We start from the raw sequence: 21,769 nt of genomic DNA, 5'->3' as shown, positions 1-21,769 counted from the left end.
CACATAATTACCTCTGCCAACGAAGGTGGATAGAGGTTATGTTTTCACCTCTATCTGTCTCTGTCTGTGTTTGCTTGTTTGTCTGTTTGTGAAGAGGATATCTCAAAAAGTTGTGGTTGAATTCAGACAAAATTTGGTGTAGAGCTTGGGTATGTGACACCGACGAAATGATTAGATTTTGGTGAAGATCTCGATCTGGGCCGGAGATTGGAGAAGATTGGAGAAAGTTGTGGATGAGTTTGTTAGGTGACAAGAACAAGCAATTAAATTTTAGTTTGTGTCTGAATCCAGATCCGGCCATTCAGTAGGATACAAAATGTAAACTAATCAGCCTGGTTTATGTATGCACTCTACTTAGTGGCCATTCTAGTTTTCCAAGTAATTAAGCTTAAATATTGTAAATTTGCCATAAATAATACTTCAAGCAATTTTTCCATATCAGCAAAAACACCACTCCTTTGTTTTGTTGTTATTGTTGACTTAATGGGTGCAGATCCCTTTATATGATGTAAAATTCTCATTTGGTCCTTTTATAATTGTTCCCATTATCAAACGATTAAGGTCTAACGAATGACCAAATTGTGCGGGAGTTTCACCTTTATCAGATCGTTTTATAATGTACAGTTTTGTCTCCAATGTTAAGGTTCTGCATTTCTTCGTTGCAGGATCAGTGCAGCGTTTATCAGCCACGAGTAAGGGGTTCGTTGCCATGGTAAAATATGTGGTACTATGAATGCAGCTGCTAGCAGTACAGTGTGCGGATACTATCAGTCATGTGATGTTCAGACCCTTTACATCTCACGAAAGAAATAGGCCATGAGGTGTGACCGTCTACATTGTCTAGAAATAGACTTTCATTGGACACCTCTGGTTAATACATGAAAATATGATTTTACAAATTAATTAAATGTGCTGAATCCGAATATGAATGTTGGCACTGTGTGAAAGTGGCACATCGGCTCTTAAAAATGCATTTTCACAAAAATCATGTTTCAGGTATGGATGGCCCTCCTCAATGAGAATCATTGTTCTCTGAAGGAGCCCAATACATTGAATACAAAATTTTCTTTTATAATTCCAGTCGGCATCTATCACGCTACTTCAATACTGTAAGCAGGAATGCTTCCCGTGTTGTTTTCCAAAATGAGGTTAAAGCACCCTCGATAGAGTGCCACATTGGCTCGAGTTAAATTTAAAGGAGTAGGAGACTTTGTAATTAATACAAAAAGAACAGAACTGGAGAAGTCATCATTTATTAACAAACAAATATCTTATCGGAGCATGGTGGAAAATGATTATATCAGTCAACTTGGCTTCGAATCAAATTAAAGCTGTGGGGCCCTCATGCAATAAAAAATTGAGACTATGGAAAATTTCCCCCAAAAAGCAAACAAATACTCATCCCACATTGGAGTATGCATGCAAAACCTCTAAAGTTTACACCCCAAAGTATAAATGGGGAGCAACAATCTGATAAAAAGCACTACAAGGCCATTTGGAATAAGTTCTCCAGAGCAAGGCAACTTATTGTTCATCAACCTCAACATCTTCCTCAAAAGCGATTTTATTTATTTATTTATTTATTTTGGGTTTTTTTGTGCATCGTTGTGGCATTTTTCTGGCAATAATTACAAGTGCATAGATCAGTGCACGACAAGCCACTGGATCAGCAAGAACAGCACAACCTTCATGACGTCAGTCGGAGCCTGCTTTTTCAGCATCCAATGAACCCTGATCTGTCCATCTTCTACAATCCAACCGTGATCATTTAAATATAGAGGTTCGATAAACTGATCTGAGGCGTGTTTGAATATAACTTCTTGATAATTGTCCTGCAGTATATGCTGATACAAAGCATCTGCTGGAGGAGACAGACTGCGCACTTCAAAAGTGGACAACAAGGAAAATGCTCTATAGCGAGCCTCGTTGATCGCATCAACTGGCTGACCATAGAGATGAGCCACAAACTCCTCGAGCATCAGTACCAGCATGTTGGCGACCGAGAAGGCTCAGCCAAGGTCAGTGAATGCTTGTACAAATTTGGGGATTCTCTCCATGAGTTGGGAAGGCTTTCTGTTTTTACCCCTCAGCCCGAATTGGGCTGAAAAAGGGGTATTGTCGTCAGAGGCGTTGTCCGGGCGTCTGTCAACTTTTGGTTTCCGTCAATTTTGAGGAGAACGCCTTGTCCGATTAAATCCATTTTTGTAGGGTGTGTTGGGGCTGAGTAGATGAAGGTTCCTTTCTAAAATGGGCGCGCTGCGATTTTCAATGTGGCCTCCATGGCAGCCATCTTGAAATTGGTTTCCATCGATTTTGAGGAGAATGCCTCGTTTCCCCCTTGCTGTGGAAACAACTTGTGAAGTTGCAGCCTGTGTAGAATGAAGTCTGAGAAAAGCATTACAAACAGGACCACTGATGACTGCTGACATTACCTTCAACTCCAATAGTCTTGTCTCATCTTGGCACCTGCTTCAAGAATAATATCCGCATCAATGTCTGATATATTGGCAAGTAAAACTATGGCACCGTCAGTGTTGCAACTAGAAATCACAACAGTCCCAAAATGAGTTGAAGCATCTTTGCAATAAAGGGCGAACTTGGTGTCTGCTTCCTTGTGATCATTGGATTGGGATGGCATTTCTATCGCCAATACTTCACACCTCTGATACGGTGGCACTTTGTACCGTGGCTCACATATATTTCAACACCGTCAGCGGGTGAAGATTCTCCCCATCTATGATATAGGAATTCAATGAGATTGATTTTGTTTGCACCGTTTGTGAGGAAGTTCTTCCATTGATGTGAGGTCTTCTAGTCACCAGTATAGATTTTATGCAACTGTGAAGGACCAGATGCACACTTTTCATGTTTGATTGCCTTGATGCTTGCACTTGGGTAACAATTGAACACTGTCAACTCAGGACTGGACCATTCGGAATCAACTGACAATCTAAAATTGATTGATTAAAGAGGGTAAGCATGATGAAGGGTCTCTGTAAAAGTGGATACACTAGTCAAGGCAACAACTTAAGACAACAACTTAAGAATTGGCAGAGAGATTAGGTCACTCCTGTGACTCTTTGATTTACTTGGGCTCATTATTACTGAAGGCGGATCTTTTGTACACTTTATAGTAATCGCGATGGTATTTCACCTCAATTTCCCCACAATCCTGCTTCCTGATATACAGGAGAACATCCTGATCATTCCTTGTTAATACCGCTTCGCAAAGTTTCCCTGTACTATGAAATATAGAAGACTGTACAACACCAGCCGAACAGCAGTCCACAAATCAAACTCTTCCTAATCAGTATTGTGACCCCTGTGACTGAAAGATTCTGCTTTTCATGATGCGATATCAGTTGAATTTCTATATGAAAGTTTCATGAACTTAGCGACAAACTCGTATAGAGGTAGATGATGAGACATTAATCATGTCATGTCTCATCATCGACCTCCATCTTTGGTTTTGGCAGTCATAAGATGGTTACATGCACGTTTCCCATAATGATGGAAAAAATGCTCTTTCTTCTGACATTATTCAGATGTCAGGCAGGACCTGTGTAGTTTTAGTCAATTCACTACTCCTGATGGGTCACAGATGCTTCATAGATGGTGAAATCTCTACCGTCACTGCTGGTGTGAGATGTTGGCCTCGACTGACTTTCAGCAGCCTTAACAACCCTTCCAACTGCAGGGGTTATATTAGTGTGATTATTAAAATGCCCATAACATTGCCTGTGATATCCGTATCCATTATCTTGGACGGTTTCCATGGTAGCGTTTGACTAAAATTCATCACCGACTGCTACATGTCAGTGGGCAAGGTCCCTACATTCTCCGTTCAAATTCATCCATCGCAGGGCAGATTGGCGAGTTGTCACCCAACTCTTTTCGAGAAATGGTACAATTTTCTATTCAGCATTCTTAACGTGGATCAAACACTCCATGAAAGTATTTTCCAAGGCTTGTTCATGAAAATTGATGAATTTCCTTGTTTGGAGAAACAAAACTGAATGTGTGACGTCACTCGATTCTGGCCTTGTGATTGGTCGAGGAAGCGAGTCGAAAGTTCTTCCTGCATGACTGATGCCCTCTATAAAGCGAAAATACTCCTACTTTTAGCATCAAATTTCAGTGTTTTGTGCCACTTTTTTCTCCTGCCAACATTCACCACAACATGAGTTCACCAAAAATTAAATCATTGTAACCAAAATTTTTCATTCCCCAGATGTGTCCAATGAAAGTGCATGAAAAACGGTGATGCACTTATGGCTTAAAAAGAGTCACACTCCGCCCAATCCATTGAGTCCCGAGTTGTTCCGCCCACGATCAGTGTGTACGTACGAGCGAATGTTCACATCTTTGCCATTAAAAAAAAAAGAAGATATAACAAGCTCAAATGAGCTAAGATCCTCGTCCTCTTAATGATGACGTCATAAAAACGAATATGACGTTATTGTGATGTATCAGGTTTGCGATAAATTATCTGTGCTAATGCCCAGCTTGATTCCCGCAAACAAAATTCAAATGGCTTGCCTAGTTTCGGAGATAATGGTATAGGAGATTTCCATTAGCGGCGATATTGTGACGTCAACTTTTTTCTAGGAAGACTTTCCAAGATCAGAGATGATTACTGCCTGCGTGTGGGCTTTCTGCATATACATGGCAAGTTTCACGAAGATCCGATGAAAACTCTGGGTTGTGAAACAAAAAATGTCAAAAAATAGGAATGACGTCATAAAAATTGATATGACGTCATAGTGATGCATCATATGTGCGGTAATTCATCTCTGCTAATGCCCTGTTCGATTCCCGCAAACAGAATTTAAAAAGCTTGCCTAGTTTCGGAGATAATTTTTTAGGCGATTTCCATTAGCGGAGATATGCTGATGTCATAACTTCTTTTTCTAGGAGGAATTTTCAAAATCGGAGATGGTTACTGTCTGCGCAGGGTATCTTTACATATATGTGCCAAGTTTCAGGAAGTTTCGATGAAAACTGTAGGCTGTGAAACAAAAAAGTGCACAAGAAGAAGATGCAGAACAACAACGTGAGTAAGACTTAGAGATCTTCCATGAGGATCTAAAAATATCTTATGGGGGTTGGTTTGTAAGTCTGGGACTCCCTGTATTCCTTGTTTCATGTTTCATGTTTCATATACTCTGTTGTTTTGTCAGAACTTAGCAGTCTTGTGGCATCCTCTCTTTTGTGTATTCCTCTTTATTTAAAAAAAAATATAGAAAGAGATCTTGTTACGATGCTGATGATATATTTTTCACTCATTATCCTCGGTTGGCAGCCTGATGTTAAAGTAAATCACTGACGTTGACAAAACTGTTATTTTACTATGTAGATGTTTCACAGCAATTGCAACCTTTTAATGGGGAATTGGCCCAAACACCAATGCCATCGTCGATGCGGTGCTTTTCTTTCAGTGCTGCGTTAACACTTTCATTTTTTTAAACTTCTTTCCCACGCCATTCATCTACAACCTTCTATAGGGTGCCACAAACTTCAAAGATATGTAAATATTTTTATTTATTTCTATGTTCATTTTCCAAAAGCAATGGAGTGTTCCACAAATACTCTGCAAGAGCTTCCAGTTCACACGACAGCACATATTGTCTCACATCTTAGATAATTACCCGCGTTTGGAAGATATTGCCCTTCGAGTGGTTTCCCTCAAAAAATATATAGCCTGAGGCCACAACTTTTGGAAACAGCATGCCTTGCAAGTTTTGGATTATGAATAAGTTTTTGGTGAAGCTGCTGTAGATTTTTCTGATCTCCTTGTTTGGATGGTCCTGCATGCAGTCCTGCTTGTTAACAAAACCATTCGGTGCAAAGTTTTCCTCGTCACTCATTGCTTAAATTAGCCTTTCTTTGAATATGGTTTGCTAACACAGTCCAGGATCCAGCATTCGATGCAGGTGGCAGTCTTGTAATTACCATAACTGCAGCAATAAACGAGGTACAAGTTGCACTGTCATCAAAGATTTGACTGATCATAAGGCCAAAGCCTTGATTTATATAGAATATATGAATGTTTTGAAAATGAGAATGTCTGTATTTGTTGTGATATTGTGTTTAGATTGACTGGAATGATTGAGGATTTACTTGATGTTTGTATGAGGCTTAGTATTTATAACATGCACAATTACAATTGTTTTGCCATAGAATTATTTATTTGTGGTGTTGTGTGGATTAGTGAATTGTGAACTAGGTTGATAATAATCATAGTAAGAACGAATGAGGGTACAATCACCATGCAACACAACTCGCCATAAAGATCGGCAGCAGTCATTGTTGAGAAAAGATTTGCCCAGATCAGTGGAAGCTGATTGCTCAGGAAGGTTGAAACTGTAATGACCCATGTGATTGGCCATCGAGGTGTAAGGAGCGTGCATGGATCTCGAGACATAAAATTACGATGGTCCCAGAGACAAATTGGATGTGGATAGACAAAAGAAGCCGATCAAGGAGAGGAGTCATTGGTAAAGTTGCTTTGCTGAAATCTCATCAAATTGTGTCGTGCTCGGGTGGGATTCTCCTTTCGAAACGAGATCTTCTCAGCTCAGTCATCAGAGCCTCGGCTTTTATTGGGAACCACTCAGCTATTTGGAGCACCCTTTATGGGGATGCGCTGTTTCTACAAAGCCTGTGTGCTCCTGTTGGGCCATGCATCAGGCTGGTGGTTCCCAGAAGCAAGGTGGGAGTGTTCCCTGTGGCGAGGCTGACGTCGTGCATACAAACCGGTACGCTTTGCACACAGGTGCAACTCAAAGCACCGTTTCTCAGCACCATTGCACAACACTGATTTTGTAATGTGTTGTATTACTGCTTCGTCATCAACTTCACAATTACCTTAATTGTAAATTTGTTACATTTGCCTCTACTGCTCACTGCAACGTCATATCAACCATATGCTGCTTCATTGTGAACTAGTTTCAGCTGCCTCAACTGCTTGCTGCACCATAAAGTCAATCATCATGTGTTTGATGTAACATACTGTGATTGCTGCTCTGGTTTCAGAATTCAGAGATGATGAATTGTTGATATTGTCTGCTTGTTTAGTTCAAGATAAGTTTAAAGTAATCTGGATAATTTGGATAAATTATTTAAGTTGTAAATATAGAGTTTATTTTCTATTACCAACATTGTGGCATGAGTCCTGTTTCACTATTATTTGGTTAAATGGCCTGTTTACTCCAACCGTTCAGAAACCGTGTACCATATCCGGCTCCATGACTCGGGCATGGTTACGACTTCCTAGCACATGACATGGATAAATCGGCACTTCCCATGCTCTTCTAGTTGAAGAAAACTGCACAAAGAAACCTTGAAAGGCCACACAAGGTAAGTCTTTTGCTGTTTCAAACCCTTCCCAGAGTTCCTCCACAGCTAAAACGACATTCACAAATCGTACATTCATGAGAATCCCAATGCTACACCCTCCCCCCCTCATGTTTTAACTATTTGTGAATGTCATTGCAGCTGTGGAGGAGCTCTGGGAAGGGTTTGAAACAGCAAAGGGCTTACCTTCGGTCTTTTCATGGTTGCTTTATGCGGTTTCTTTGGCCTTTCATGGTTGCTTTATGCGACTTCTTTGGCGAGAAGAGCATGGAAGGATTCCATTTATTTATATAATCCTAGCCACTTGGGTTTAATTGATTAGGTGAGAGTTAATTGGTTATTCCTTATATTATTTATACATATTTATTGATTTATGTATATGTATATATACTGATAAGCCAAAACATTATGACCACCTGCCAAATATGCTGTTGGTCCTTGGTGTGCCAACAAAACAGCACCGACCCGCCGAGGCATGGACTCGACAAGACCCCTGAAGTTGTCCTGTGGTATCTGGCACCAAAACATTAGCAGCAGATCCTTCAAGTCCTGTAAGTTGTCAGGTGGAGCAGCCATGGATCGGACTTGTCTGTCGAGCACATCCCACAGATGCTCAATCCGATTGAGATCTGGAGAATTTTGAGGCCAGGGCAACATCGTGAACACTTCATCATGTTCCTCAAACCATTCCCGAACAATGTGTGCAGTGTGGCAGGGCACATTATCCTGCTGAAAGAGGCCACTGCCATCAGAGAATACCATTGCATTAAGGGGTGTACCTGGTCTGCAACGATGTTTTGGTAGGTGACACGTGTCAAATTGACGTCCACATAAATGGCCGGACCCAGGGTTTCCCAGCAGAACATTTCCCAGAGCATCACACTCCCTCCACCGGCTTGTCTTCCCATCCTGGTGCATCCTGGTGCCATCACTTCCCCAGGTAAACGGTGCACACGTTCACGGCCATCCATGTGATCTAAAAGAAAACTAGACTCATCGGACCAGGCGACCTTCTTCCATTGCTCCAAGGTCCAGTTCCGACGCTCGCGTGCCCATTGTAGGTGCTTTCGACGGTGGACAGGGGTCATCATGGGCACTTTGACCGGTTTGTGGCTACGCAGCCCCATACGCAGCAGGGTGCGATGCATTGTGGATTGTGACGCATTCCTCCCATGACCACCATTAAAATTTTCTGTGACTTGTGGCACAGTATACCTTCTGTCGGTTCGGACCAGATGGGATAGCCTTCGTTGCCCTCGCACATCAATGAGCCTTGGGCGCCTGGAACACCCTGTCGCCGGTTAGCGGTTTGTCCCTCCTCGGACCACTGTCGGTAAGTACTCACCACTGCTGACCGGAAGCACCCCACAAGCCTTGCTGTTTCAGAGATGCTCTGACCCAGTCGTCTGGTCATAACAATTTGGCCCTTGTCAAAGTTACTCAGGTCTTTACTCCTGCCCATTTCTCCTGCATCCAACACATCAACTTCAAGAACTGACTGTTCACTTGCTCCCTAATATATCCCACCCCTTGACAGGTGCCATTGTAACAACATAATCAGTTATTCACTTCACCTGTCAGTGGTCATAATGTTTTGGCTCATCAGTGTATGTGTGTGTGTGTATATATATATATATATATATATATATATATATATATATATATATATATATATATATATATATATATATATATATATATATATATATCGGGTTTTTTTGTTGTTTTTTAATATATATATAATCATGAATGTCACCAGAAGTCTGCCGCAGCTTTACGGAACTAGGTGTGTGCACAGTACTCTACAACAGTCTCAGGCCAAATTGAAAATATGCATTATTTTTATTGTTTTATTTTGATTTAAGAAAGGGTACATGGGCATGCTGAAACCTAATATCTTATGTTCCTCAAACCATTCCCATGTTCCTCAAAATCATCCCCTCCCCTCATGTTCCTCATGTTCCTCAAACCATCCCCTCATGTTCCTCAAAATAGGAAAATAATACCTATTTTCCTCCAAAACAGGTAAAGATATTTGAATGAAATGCAACGGTGCAATCCGTGCATTAGTTATTCCCGCCACTGGTTGCAAAGTTTTGTGATTCTTGACAGAGGGCAACACAACACTGTCAGTGCCATGAAGTGCTGGTGATGAGGGTTTGGTGCAGCATTACCATCCTTAGAGTATGAGACTGTCGTTGAAGTACCACTACAAAGTATCACCAGCCCCTTCCTGGCTCCATCAGATTTTCATCTCTTCCCCAAACTTGAAAAACACTAGCACAATGTGGAGAACATTTTTCTTCTGACGATAATACCAAGGCTGCTCTGAAGTGCTGGTCAAGTCGGCAGCACACACAGTTCTATTGTGATGACATCACAAAATTACTTGAACGTTGGCATTACTTTTCAACACATCCTCGTATTTTAATGACCGTGTTGTATGTACGAAACAAAAATGAAATGAATTTATTATACTAATGCAGGAAATGTTTGTTTTTTCACCAATTTGTAATTTTTCTCTTGAAGGTAATATAAACCCACATCATGTGCAAGATATCAAACGCGATGAGACTCAAAATGATAGTACAAGATTAAGAAGGCAATTCCCAGACAGAAATATCCCACAATATAGGTATTTCCAGATGTTCCATTCAAGGAACAGTATATATACGAGAGATAAAGCTCTTTCTAACCACTGACTAACTCACACACTGACTGATATTAAAGATTGGTACCTTGTGGGTGACGTAGAAAGCTGAAATTTTGCGTACCAATGGCCATAGAAGCTGGTACACCGGGAAAAATCATAGAATGTCATACAGCATCCATAAATGAAAAAAATGCAGGTGAGCGACCTGAGACAATGGGGAAGCACGGTAATTTGTGTGCCGACGGACATCGAAGCCGACACACCAGGAAAAATCAGAGCCATCTGAAAGCAGCCGTAAATGATTATATAAATAAATGAAAGAAGAAGAAAAAAGGTGAAAATAAATAAATGAAAAATCAAGTGCAGGTGAGCAAACAGAGACAATGGGGAGCACGGTTCGTATGCTTGCATAATGTGTAAGCACACCATGCTAGTATACTTTAGAAGCATCACGAGACCAGAGAAGTTAAAGATAGAAAACTGATTGGAAGGCCAAATAAACTCCTCAAAATAGATGAGTAATACTTAAACATAAGTTCCTTAAGAATGTTTTATTTTTATTTTTTTAATCAAGTGCTGAACTTGCATACGAACTGGAACTGGCACAGACATCAGGGGTACAAGTGGACTCGTTTACTGTCAAAAGGTTTCTTATTAAATGTGGTATCTCTGGGTAAATTGCTGTCAAAAAGCCTTTTGCATGACGGTAGCAATGCCAAGCTACTGAAATATGTCCAAGAACATCAGAGTCGGGAAGCGAATCGATGGGGAAGGGTACTTTGGAATGACGAGCCAAAGTTTGATATTTTTGGAACAAAACGAAGGTCGAAGGCAGTATTTCAAGAGTGCTGGGAAGAACTACAAGTTCCTCTGTTGACTACAGCCTACTATGAAGCATGGTGGTCGGGATGTGTTTTTGCTGCTGGCTTTTGTGATTTGGTGATAATTGAAGGAACAATGAATGCTGACTCGTACAAGCAGATCCTATTCCACTATGCTATCCCATCAGGAAGGAGGCTAATTGGCTAAACAACTTTGTTTTCCAACACAACATTGTCATTAAAGCATGACAACACACTGCAATGTCATTAAAATATGTTTACAAAGAAAAGCAGAGTCAGGAACTCACAACGATTAGAATGGCTTGCTCAGTCTTGAACATATTAGCTGTCTGGGACTATTCAGACAGGAAAAACAATGAAACACAACCAAAATCAAAAGATGAATTGTGGGAAACATTGAGGAATAACCTCCCAATGGACTTCATGGAATAACCTTCTGAAAGAATTTCTCCAGAAATTATTGGGAAGTAATCCAAAAATGGACATCTGTTTTGCATAGAAAAGGTAGTCACATCAAATGTTGAAATGTCATGCAATAATATTGTAAAATACAATTCAGTTTTTGTTTCTTCTTAATAAAATACGATCATTATAACACCTTTTATTTGTCAAAAAATGCCATTCAAAGGATAAAAATGTGAATTTTCAAGATGGCCAAAGGTGTGTGTGTCTGTCAGTGTCAGTGTCAGTCACAGTGACATGCTTGCAGAAGTAGGGTTGCATCCTATGTGCATACATGACAAATATAAGCTTTCTATATGTCGTGAAGTGGGTTGGGCTTGCGTTCTGGAACCAGCTAAATAACTCAAGTAAATTAAGAATGAGTAATTGGAATGAGCTCTTAATTTGAGTTTACAATTACAGTGATTTTATTTTTTAATGAAAATACAAGTTGTAACATAAGGCTATTGTTTTCATACTAATGAGTTGCTAGGCAATGCCAAGAGTCTTAATTCATGATTCTACGTCGAAGATAAAAGTTGTGGGGTGGATCTCGAACTTGTAAACCGAAGTTAACAGAGTAAATCCAAATTAACAGCATGTAAAGTTAGCATGTTCCCTTTTGATATGTTGACCAATCTTCGTAACGATTTATTTAATAGGCTGAGAGAAATAGCGATTCTATGTCTGATCTGGGTTCAATTCCCAACCCAATGTTAACACAGTCCAGCACAGCGCAAGTCATTTTACACGTTTGTGATGAAGATGAAGAAAGTATCCCTTACGAGGAAGACAAAACGCTCCTGCGAAGCATAAGTTCAGGTCCAAGCAAGCTTTGTTCGCCCAGCTGAGTGCTTTCACTCCCTTTCCTCCTCAGGATCCCTGAGCATTTATTTCGCCACTAGGTCAGGTCAGGTATGGGAGCATGCGCCGGAGCAGCGTGTTTCTGCGTCCACTTTCTGCCAGTACTCCAGGTGCCCCCATCTTGCCATCCACCAGGCAGATGCCTGGCCCATCCCCATCTCCTTGAGATGCTGATCAACCTGCTGCAACCATGAGGCACGTGATCGGCCCATTGGCCTCCTCCACTCACGAGGCTCCCTCGCTGAGAAAATCTGGTGAGCAGGATCAGCATCAGGAAAATGAGCAACATGTCCATACAGCCGCAGCTGATGCTCACAGACAATGCAGGCAACAAGTTTCATTTGAGTCACAGCAACTGCTAGTTGGACACAAAATCTGACCAGCGATAGCCAAGGATTCTCCGAAGAGACCTGGTTCCAAAAGAATTAAGTCTCCGTCTCAGATCCTTGGTCAGAGTCCAAGTCTCAGGGCCCTGTCACACCTTGACGTTTTAGCCAGCAATGGCAACGTATAAAAATGTATGTAAAACGTTGGCGTACGCTGAAATTTAGATTTTTTTTTTTTTTTAAGTTTTGGTCGCATGCATAACATATTAGTAACGGGCACAGAACGTTTCGTTGTGTTATTGATAACTTTTACCAACGAATGCTTAGCCTGTTGTCGGCGTTCACAACCTATGCCCAATGATAGTTTAACTTACGCATAGCGCGCTAAACGTATTGCCGGTGAACTCGTGGCGTAGCATGTTAAGAACCTGCCGGACGCAGATTTAAATCATAACCGCCTGAGAATTTTAAGTGTCAACATCACAGTCACACCTTAACGATTTTGCCAGCGTATGCCAGCCTATGAAAAATGCGTCTAAAACGCTAGGCGCACGTCAAATACGGTATGGGTAAGTTGTGTATACGTTAAGAGTAGGCTGGAAAACAATGAAGTACGCTGTCATATTACGTGGTACGTGTAATACGTCGTGAAATTTCAAGCATGCTGAAAATTTTACGACGTACTCGGCGTATGGCTAACACGTTCCGCATGCGTTGTCATATGTTCCTGGCACGCTCCGCGATCGTTTACACACGACAGACACACGTTACTTGTAGGCTACTCATAAGTCGAAACGCGTCAAGGTAATATTTAACATACCCGCAACCTAATTTTCAACCAATGGGTAACGTCCTTTTAACCTATGAGTAACGTGCTCTGAACCTATATTTATGTTTAACGTGCTTGAAACCTATGAGTAACATGCATTAAACCTATTTGTAACTTGTCTTGAACCAATGACTAGCGTGCTATGAACCTATGAGTAACGTGCATTTAACCTATGTGTAGCATGCTTTGAACCTAAGTATAACGTGCTTCTAACCTTTGAGTTACATGCTATGAACCTATTTGTAACGTATCTAAAGCACACATTGTCGTATGTAGACGAATTAGATTGACGTCTTCCGGACGACCACAGCACTTACTGAACGTGTTTCTAACTTACATCTACCGTGTAATGGCGTATTGGCAGCGTTAAGGGGAATTGGTATATACAAATGGGCTTCACAAGAGGAACCCATCGTTGTTCCAGACTCCATGTTGAGTCGATGTCAATGCCAGTAGTATCAGTAGTAGTAATACTATTAGTAGTAGTTGGTGTGCGTGACAGTACTAATAGTAGTAGTAGTTGTAGTAGTAGCATTGGTAGTAGTAGTATGTCTATGTCAGTAGTAGTATGTGAGCATGATGGGGAGGGTGTGGGTGATGATGGATCCTCTTATCGTCCACGAATAGGAGACTACTTTGCACCATTGTTCGATGTTCTTTTCGGCTAATTTTTTTTCCTCATTCCCACTATGAAATATTTCTTTGTTTTACTTTTTAAAGTATTAAAAACGACTGACAAATGCATAATGTACTAGTAATGAACACAGAACGCTTCGATAACTTATAGATAATTTATACCAACGATTGTTTATCGTGTTTTAGTCGTCCACAACCTATGCCCAACGATAGTCCTTCATATGCATAGCGTAATAATTCCCAAGCACGTTATTCATAGGTTATAAATAAGTCATGGGTACCCTAAACATTACTTTGATGTGTTTCGACGTATGAGGTACTTTCAAGTAGCGTGTTGCGAAGTGTGAACAACATTCGTGTAGCGTGCTTACAAAACGTTACTCATAGGTTAGAAATAAGTTTCGGGTACGCGAATGTTACCTCTACGTGTTTCGACTTATGAGTAACATACAATTAACGTGTGTCAACGATCGCATAACGTGCCTACAACTTATGGCCAGCGTAGCGGAACGTGTGAGCCAAACGCCGAGTACGTCGTAAAATTTCAAGCATGCAAAATTTTTTGGACAACCAAAAAGTACAACGTTTTAAACCAGCGTAATACGACCTATGGTAGTGTTTTTCAGCGTTCACCTAATGTACACATAACGTACCATAATGTATTCGACGTGTGCCAGCGTTTTAGAAAAATTTTTCATAAATCGGCATACGCTGGCTAAATCGTCAAGGTGTGACAGCCCCTTAACATCCATAGATCAAGACTGGAGCACCAAGGACCTGAAGATTCGGACTTTCGTCGTCCTGCACATGTACCGACCATGCCACACCCCATGGTCCAGTGAATCCATGATTCCCCAGACCAGACCCAGACGTCTATTGACCTCTGGCTTACAGCCAGCAGAGACATGAATATCACTGCCAAGGTAAGTGAATTTCTCTGTGACCTGAAGATCCTCACCACAAACGGGTACAGACAAGATAACAGCATTCAGGATGTCATTGAAAGCCTGAATCTTAGTTTTGATCCAGGAATCCCGTTACCAGCAGATCTGACTCCACATTCAGCACCTTGAGGACCCCCAAAAGGATATCCAAAGTCTCCGCAAAGTTGGCTGCATCATCTGCTAAATCAAAGTCAGAGATTTTGGCATTCCCAACCGATGCACCACAGCTTGATCTCTCCGACATCCTTCCCAGAATCCAGTCCAAACAAGTGATGAAAAGTGTGGGGCCCATTACACACCCCTGAGGAACTCCAGTAACAGCTGGAAATAAGTTGGAGATGGTATCACCGCATCTCACAGCACTTTCAGTTCAGACACCAGAGAAAAGTTCAGACATCGCATTGATCAGTTTTGGTGGCTCCCCAAGAAGACCAAGAATCCTCCAGAGGGTATCCCGATTCACTGAATCGAACATTTTGCAGAGATCAACAAAGTCTGCTGCAAGTAGCCTCTGCCAAAACTCTTTTTTGCGTTCGGTAAGAATACGGTCAATCGTTGACCTCTTTGGTGTAAAGCCTGACTGCTCTGGTGCTCAAGCAGATGGTGGCGAACCCGATCAAGAATTAACCGAGCAAAGACCTTGCCCGGCAGTAAGAGCAGCGTCATTCCTCGGTATTTGTTGCAGTCTTGGCGATCATCCTTCCCTTTCAAGAGAGGGATAACAAGCCCCCTCTTCCAGTCAGTTGGGATGATGCCTGTGTTCCAGGCAGAGCACAGAACTGCATGCAACGACATGAGTACATAATTTCCTTCAGCCTTGAGAAGTTCAACATGGATGCCATAGATTCGATGAGCTTTTCCCTATTTTAACCGGTTCACCGCAGCCAGTGTTTCCACAAACGAAGTTGGATTACAGTTGATTGGAAGGTCAGCAATGAGGATAGTAACACCCCTGACATCCAACTCAACAGCTGGTGGATCAGCCTGGTACAGCCACTCAAAGTAAATGGCCCAGCGGGCCTTCACTTCGGAATCCTATCAAGAGCCCACCACCCTCTGCTCTAACTGCAGTACACTGAGGGGCGAGCTTGGAAGAACGCAATGCACAAATTCCCCTGTAAGCAGGGTGAGGATCACTTGACCACAGGTAATGCTCTACCCCCTCATAGATTCCTCGCATATGGGTCTCCTTGTCCACCCTCAGCGTACGTACAGTTTTACACCTCAACTCCCTGAACAGCTCAACTCTGCCATTAAGCGTTGCCCTGTGACTCTGGTCAATGGTATCCAGTGTCCCTTGAGAATAAAAATTCTTCTTTGCCCTATGGTGAGTTCCAAGACATCCACCGGCAACTTCAACGATGGTGGTCTTGAAGGCACTCCACAACTCTTCAGGATTCCCCAAAGCACCTAGGCCATCCAAATCCCCACTCAACCTGTAAACAAGTTCCTCAGCCACCCTCTCATCTCTGAGCCTGTGAACATCCTGTCTATGCTGGGATGGTGCCATTCTCCTGGATTTAACCTGCAACTTCAGAGTTGCTGCCACAAGCCTGTGATCAGTATTGAGGAACAGAGCACTCCGGTAGACCCTGCAGTTCTGGATCATCCTCCAGTGACCATCAATGAGCACATGGTCAATCTCCTTTGCCACACCACCATCGTTGGAATACCAAGTCTAGGGATGAGCCTGTGGGTGCTGAAACATGAACCAGCCACCCTCAGTCCATGACTTCATGCAAAGTCATGGAACTTGGTGCTATTCTGGTTCACAGTTCCAGACCCGTGGAGACCAGCACACGTCTCATAACCATCACTATCAGTTCCAGTCAATGCATTGAAATCCCCCAAGACTAGAAGTGTATCTCGCCTGGGGCACTGATCAACCACAGACTCGAGCGTGGCATAGAATGCGTCCTTCAGGGTGAGGTCACTCGCTTCAGTCGGAGCATTTCAAGAGACCAGGGGAATGACACCCAAGGAGTGGCGAATCCTTTGTCTCATAATATGCTCCTTGACTGGTGTTACATCAATTATCATTGAAGTCCGCTTATTGGACACAGCTACAGCAACTCCTTGGCCATGGTAATCATCAGAGTAACCAGACCAATAGTAGGTGTGACCACTTGCCATGATCTTGCCACGATCCGGTCTCTGAACCTCAGAAAGTGCTGCAATACCGATGTTCAAACATTTGAGCTCAGATCATGACAGAGACAGGTGATCATCCTCTCTTAGAGATAGGACATTCCAGGCACCCACCTAAAGGGACTGCATCAGGCTAACCCAAGAAGACCGCTGTCTGGTGAACGACACCTCAGCACTACTCCACCACACACCACCGCAATCTAACCCAGGAGGTTTACCCAATGCTTTTCCTCCTAGAATCAAGGAATTGGGGTCCCAAAGGCTTGGCCCCAATCCTGTCATCCGGTGAACAGCCCTGTGAAGGGCAGCAGCACAGGAGGTAATCCCACAGAGTGGGTTTTCAGTTTTCTTTGCATTTTGGGGTTTTGCGGAATGAAGTGTTTCACGGTGGCCGGAGTGCAAATCCTGCTACAATCACCCTAAAAATTAAAAGTAAAAGCAGGACGAGGTCTGCAGACACAGTTGGGCACAAGAAATGGATGGCCTTTGGCTCACAAGGAGCTCTTCCACCCTTTAACAGGTTTTGTTTTTAATCCTGCTGGTGTCCATATCCATACACCCTCCTCACCAGGAAGCCTGGTGGTGGAGACTGTTTCGTCACCGATGACCCGACCATGAAACAGGTTAGTGCAGGTTTACATGGTACCTCTGGCTTGACCTGACAATACCACTGCAGTGACACAAAAACATGGCATAATAAAATTCTCGTTTCTTTTGATGTTTTTGGCAAATTCAGCTGTATTTTGAGGATTTTTTGAATGTACTGCTTTATGTTTGTGTTCCACTTACTGGGACAAAGTGCTCTTTCTTTTTTCTCAGGTTAATATCCAGCTTTGTGGATGGTGAATGCTGGAAAATATCTATTGATGAAAATGTGTTCTGAATGTTTCTTGTAACCAGGGTGCCTGAATCAGAAGTCTGACTGGATATGTAAACATGCAATACTTTAAAATCTGCACTGTAGCACTTTCCACAGTACACTGTCTGTAAACAATAAATGTTTCGGACTTTCTATCGCTCATTGTGCATCATCCGTAACTGACAAAAACGCAGAGGCACTTCTCAAGTCATACCGCCATAAAACCGAGAAACACCAATTCCCTCAGGGAGCGATTCTGACCGTGCAAAATCGCTTGACATCCCATTGTCTTCAGTCTCGTGACCCGCCTCGATCAAAGTGTATGCACAAGTACAAATTAAACCCTCTAACTTGGTCCAGAGTTTGTATGAGGATACCTGTAGTAAAATATTCATTCCTCATTCCTCCGTCTTTGTCATATATTCCAGAAAATCTTTGGGTTCACCAGCATAAAGTCTTGAAAAATTTTGTTCATTTGCTAACAAAGCAATTATAATATTTGAAGCACTGTTTTCCAATATGGTCACCATAAATAATGGATACATTAACCATTTATCTCAACTTTTTGTTTTTCATTATTGCTACATGGTTTTATTATGCTTGTTCTTGTGTATTGGTGAGGCATTGTATAATCTTTCTTGCCTTTGAACCTGAGTATAAAAGGCTTTTGAAAAAAGTGAGTAGAAGTCTCTGCCTTTGTTTGTATTTCCCCCCCTCAGATGGCTACCCAAAGGAGGAAATAACGTATCATTGGAGCCACAATGCGGTGGAAGTTGCGGACCAGCGCTCATGGAAGCTTTACCAGTTTTCTTTTCTTGGTCTCCGAAATTACACCGAAATGCTGAAAACACCATCAGGTGCCTTCGCAAGCATAATTTTTTTCAAGATCTCCTTCATGCGTTTACTTTCCAAATGTAACCTGCACAGTTCCCTTATAATGTGTGTTTAATTTGTGGAATGTTCTCCCCAGGTCTGAAAAAAGGACAGGGTGAGAAAAACTCTAAGACCCTGAACAACCTAACCCGAAGAAGAAAAAAAACAAAAAAACAGATTTTGCACAAAAATTAAAAATGAACAAAAGCATTGAAGTTGGAAAATGCCATGTTAACAAAATGGCACCAAGTTTGTCTTGACAAAAGAAAATCAGTAAATCCTACTATTAATTTACAATTGGTCACTGGCTTTGACACCAATACAATTTTTTATTTTGACCCTCGGCATCAAAAGGTGCCATATATCTAAACAAGCAGTTTCAAATGGAGCACCTTACCATTTTTGCCTCCTCCACCCCGATCTTAGAATCCCATGTGGGCATGGGCAACTTGCTCATATCAATAATGAGACGTTTTTCTACATTCAAAAAATGATTTAAATCTTTGATTGAAAACATTTCTTGCTTAATTTTTATACATCTTTTCGGACAAGTATTTAATAATCAACTTGAATTCGGGTACAGGTGATTTTTCCCGTTTTGGGGTGGAATCAGGCCAGCTGTCCAGCCAATGGGTGTATTGGGGTGGAGTCAGGCCAGCTGAAAACTGACCCATGTTTAATATTTTCTAAGTCCAAAAAAGGCATAACTCTGAAAAACTGACGAAACACCCTGAAACTTTAACTTGTTCTGTAACTTGTAATAATAAAAAAATGTACCAAGTTTCAGTTGAATCGGCGAAAGGGTATGGGAATAAAGTCTGAAAAACCACAGGTGAGATAGATGGAGTGATTAAGAGCAAACCTATGGTCCCCTCTGGTGAAACTGGTGAAAGTGTGTGTGTGTGTGTGTGTGTGTGTGTGTGTGTGTGTGTGTGTGTGTGTGTGTGTGTGTGTGTGTGTGTGTGTGTGTGTGTGTGTGTGTGTGTGTGTGTGTGTGTGTGTGTGTGTGTGTGTGTGTGTGTGTGTGTGAATCATAACAGGCAGGGTGGGATTATTATCCACAGCACTAAATATATTTGCCTCGCCTCCTCCATTGTCCCCCCTCACTCTGCCCCCCAAGGCTGCTCTGGGAGTTTCTTGTACAAAAATAAAAGAAAACCAATCATTGAAGAGGATATTTGGTCCTTTTATGGCTGCTGCATGCAAACTTTTCTGAAAACTATGGTTGTGCACATGACGTATTCCTTTTCTATATGGCCGCGTTGATACATAAGCTGCCCATTTTCATGCACATAGACAAACTGCCTCTGCTAACTGAAAATGATGTTGAACTTGTGGTGTGCAGGTGAGTATGTGGTGATGCGTTTACAGTTTGACCTCGTACGAAGGATGGGCTACTTCACCATCCAGACTTACATCCCATGCATCCTCATTGTAGTCCTTTCTTGGGTATCATTTTGGATTAACCGTGATGCCACACCTGCAAGAACTTCACTTGGTCAGTTGACCTGCCTGTTTGATTATATCTGTACTCTATGATCACATCTGCATTTTCATTCTACTCCTTTCGTTGCCTGTTTAATTATATGACCATGTGGTTGGTTGTTGGTTTGGTTCTTTTGTCTATTGCTCATGTTTCGAGGCTAATGCACTTGCACACAACATGACTGCACTTTGTTGTGCTGCTGTACCCCCTTCCAGGCATCACCACCGTACTCACAATGACGACCCTAAGCACAATTGCCAGGAAGTCTCTTCCCAAAGTCTCCTATGTCACTGCCATTGACCTCTTTGTCTCCGTCTGTTTCTTCTTCGTCTTTGCTGCGATGATCGAATTCGCAATGCTTACATTCTTTGTCAGCAAAATGAAGCTAAAGCGGGGGCGGCGACGGAGAAAGGTGAGTTGATGGGCAAATGGATAGAAGGGTAGAAATTTTATTTATTTTGAATATTCAACACTTTTCAAATGATAGAGATGGAGCTGTTAGGGTTAGGGATTTGGGGATTTAGGGAAGGCAGCAGATCGTTGGTGCCCTTCCCAGTATAGTACTCTAAAAGTACCAATAGTAACTGATATATGGATATTACAAAATGCTTGCCCATATTTCACTTCTCCTTGTGTCTTTCAATACATAATGCCACAACAAAAGATCACCAATTCTTCCTATCCATTACCAACTCTTCCATTTCTTTCACTCACATCCCATTGAAAGCTCTTCTACTTGAACAGTCTTACCTCATTGCATGTCCAATCCACAACCATCTTCTCTCTCTAATTTCTTCATTGGTATATTTTTTGCTTGTCCTTGCTTCTTCATTTGAGATTCGTTCTGGCCAGAAAACCTTTAAAATGTTCCTCAAACATCTCTGCTGAAATTTTCCAAGTTTGTCCTCTATCTTTTAGGTCGTCTTCTGGCAATCTGCACTTTACAAAATAACTGATGTTATGGTTTTAGTTGCTGATGATATGATTTTTCTTGTCCATACTTTATTGAGATAAATTTGTTTTTCTGGCTTCATTGATACTGGTCTCAATATCTATCTTTGTTTCTCCATTTTTATCCGACATTGTTCCGAAATAGAATGAATAGTCCCGAGTTAGATAGACGCTCGGCTCCCAATGCAGGGTAGTCGTAGTTGAGGTGCATTAGGTGATAAAGTTGATTTTCAGTTTGATTCGATGGAAAATTATGGGCTCGTGGGGGTTGAAAGGCCTGAGGACATGATTGCATTCGTGCAGTGAAAACTATATATGATGAGCAGATCCTGAATTGATGAAAATGTTCCATTGGTTTTTGTCCAGTGATGATTTGAATCGGCACATCTCCTCAAGTCATTTTCAAGTTTCAGCAGAAACTTCCAAGAAACATGGGAGTAGTCGTGATTGTTTCAAAATAGATCATCATATCACATGTTCGTTTTCTACGATAACTTATTAATTGACTCTCCGTGGCCAAAACTTCTCACAATGTTTGATGCAGAGAAGTGCAGTGTGGAA

The 21,769-nt window shown here is 41.8% G+C and overlaps 1 protein-coding gene across 1 annotated transcript in view; it reads left to right on the top strand.

The window, feature by feature from the left end:
- LOC147010950 (gamma-aminobutyric acid receptor subunit gamma-2-like) overlaps positions 1-21,769 on the top strand; it is a 101,894-nt gene that overhangs the window by 42,963 nt on the left and 37,162 nt on the right. The window contains exons 6-8 of the mRNA XM_085860340.1: positions 18,618-18,755; positions 20,117-20,269; positions 20,473-20,669. Coding sequence (XP_085716466.1) covers positions 18,618-18,755; positions 20,117-20,269; positions 20,473-20,669 — 488 coding nt within the window. The remainder of the gene's footprint in view (positions 1-18,617; positions 18,756-20,116; positions 20,270-20,472; positions 20,670-21,769) is intronic.

This window comes from Eptatretus burgeri, chromosome 16 (assembly GCF_056783735.1).
Source record: "Eptatretus burgeri isolate ZD-2024b chromosome 16, Ebu_testis_v1, whole genome shotgun sequence".
Taxonomy (NCBI): Eukaryota; Metazoa; Chordata; class Myxini; order Myxiniformes; family Myxinidae; genus Eptatretus; species Eptatretus burgeri.
Note: the sequence above shows the minus strand (reverse complement) of the source record. Positions and strands in the feature narration are given on the sequence as shown.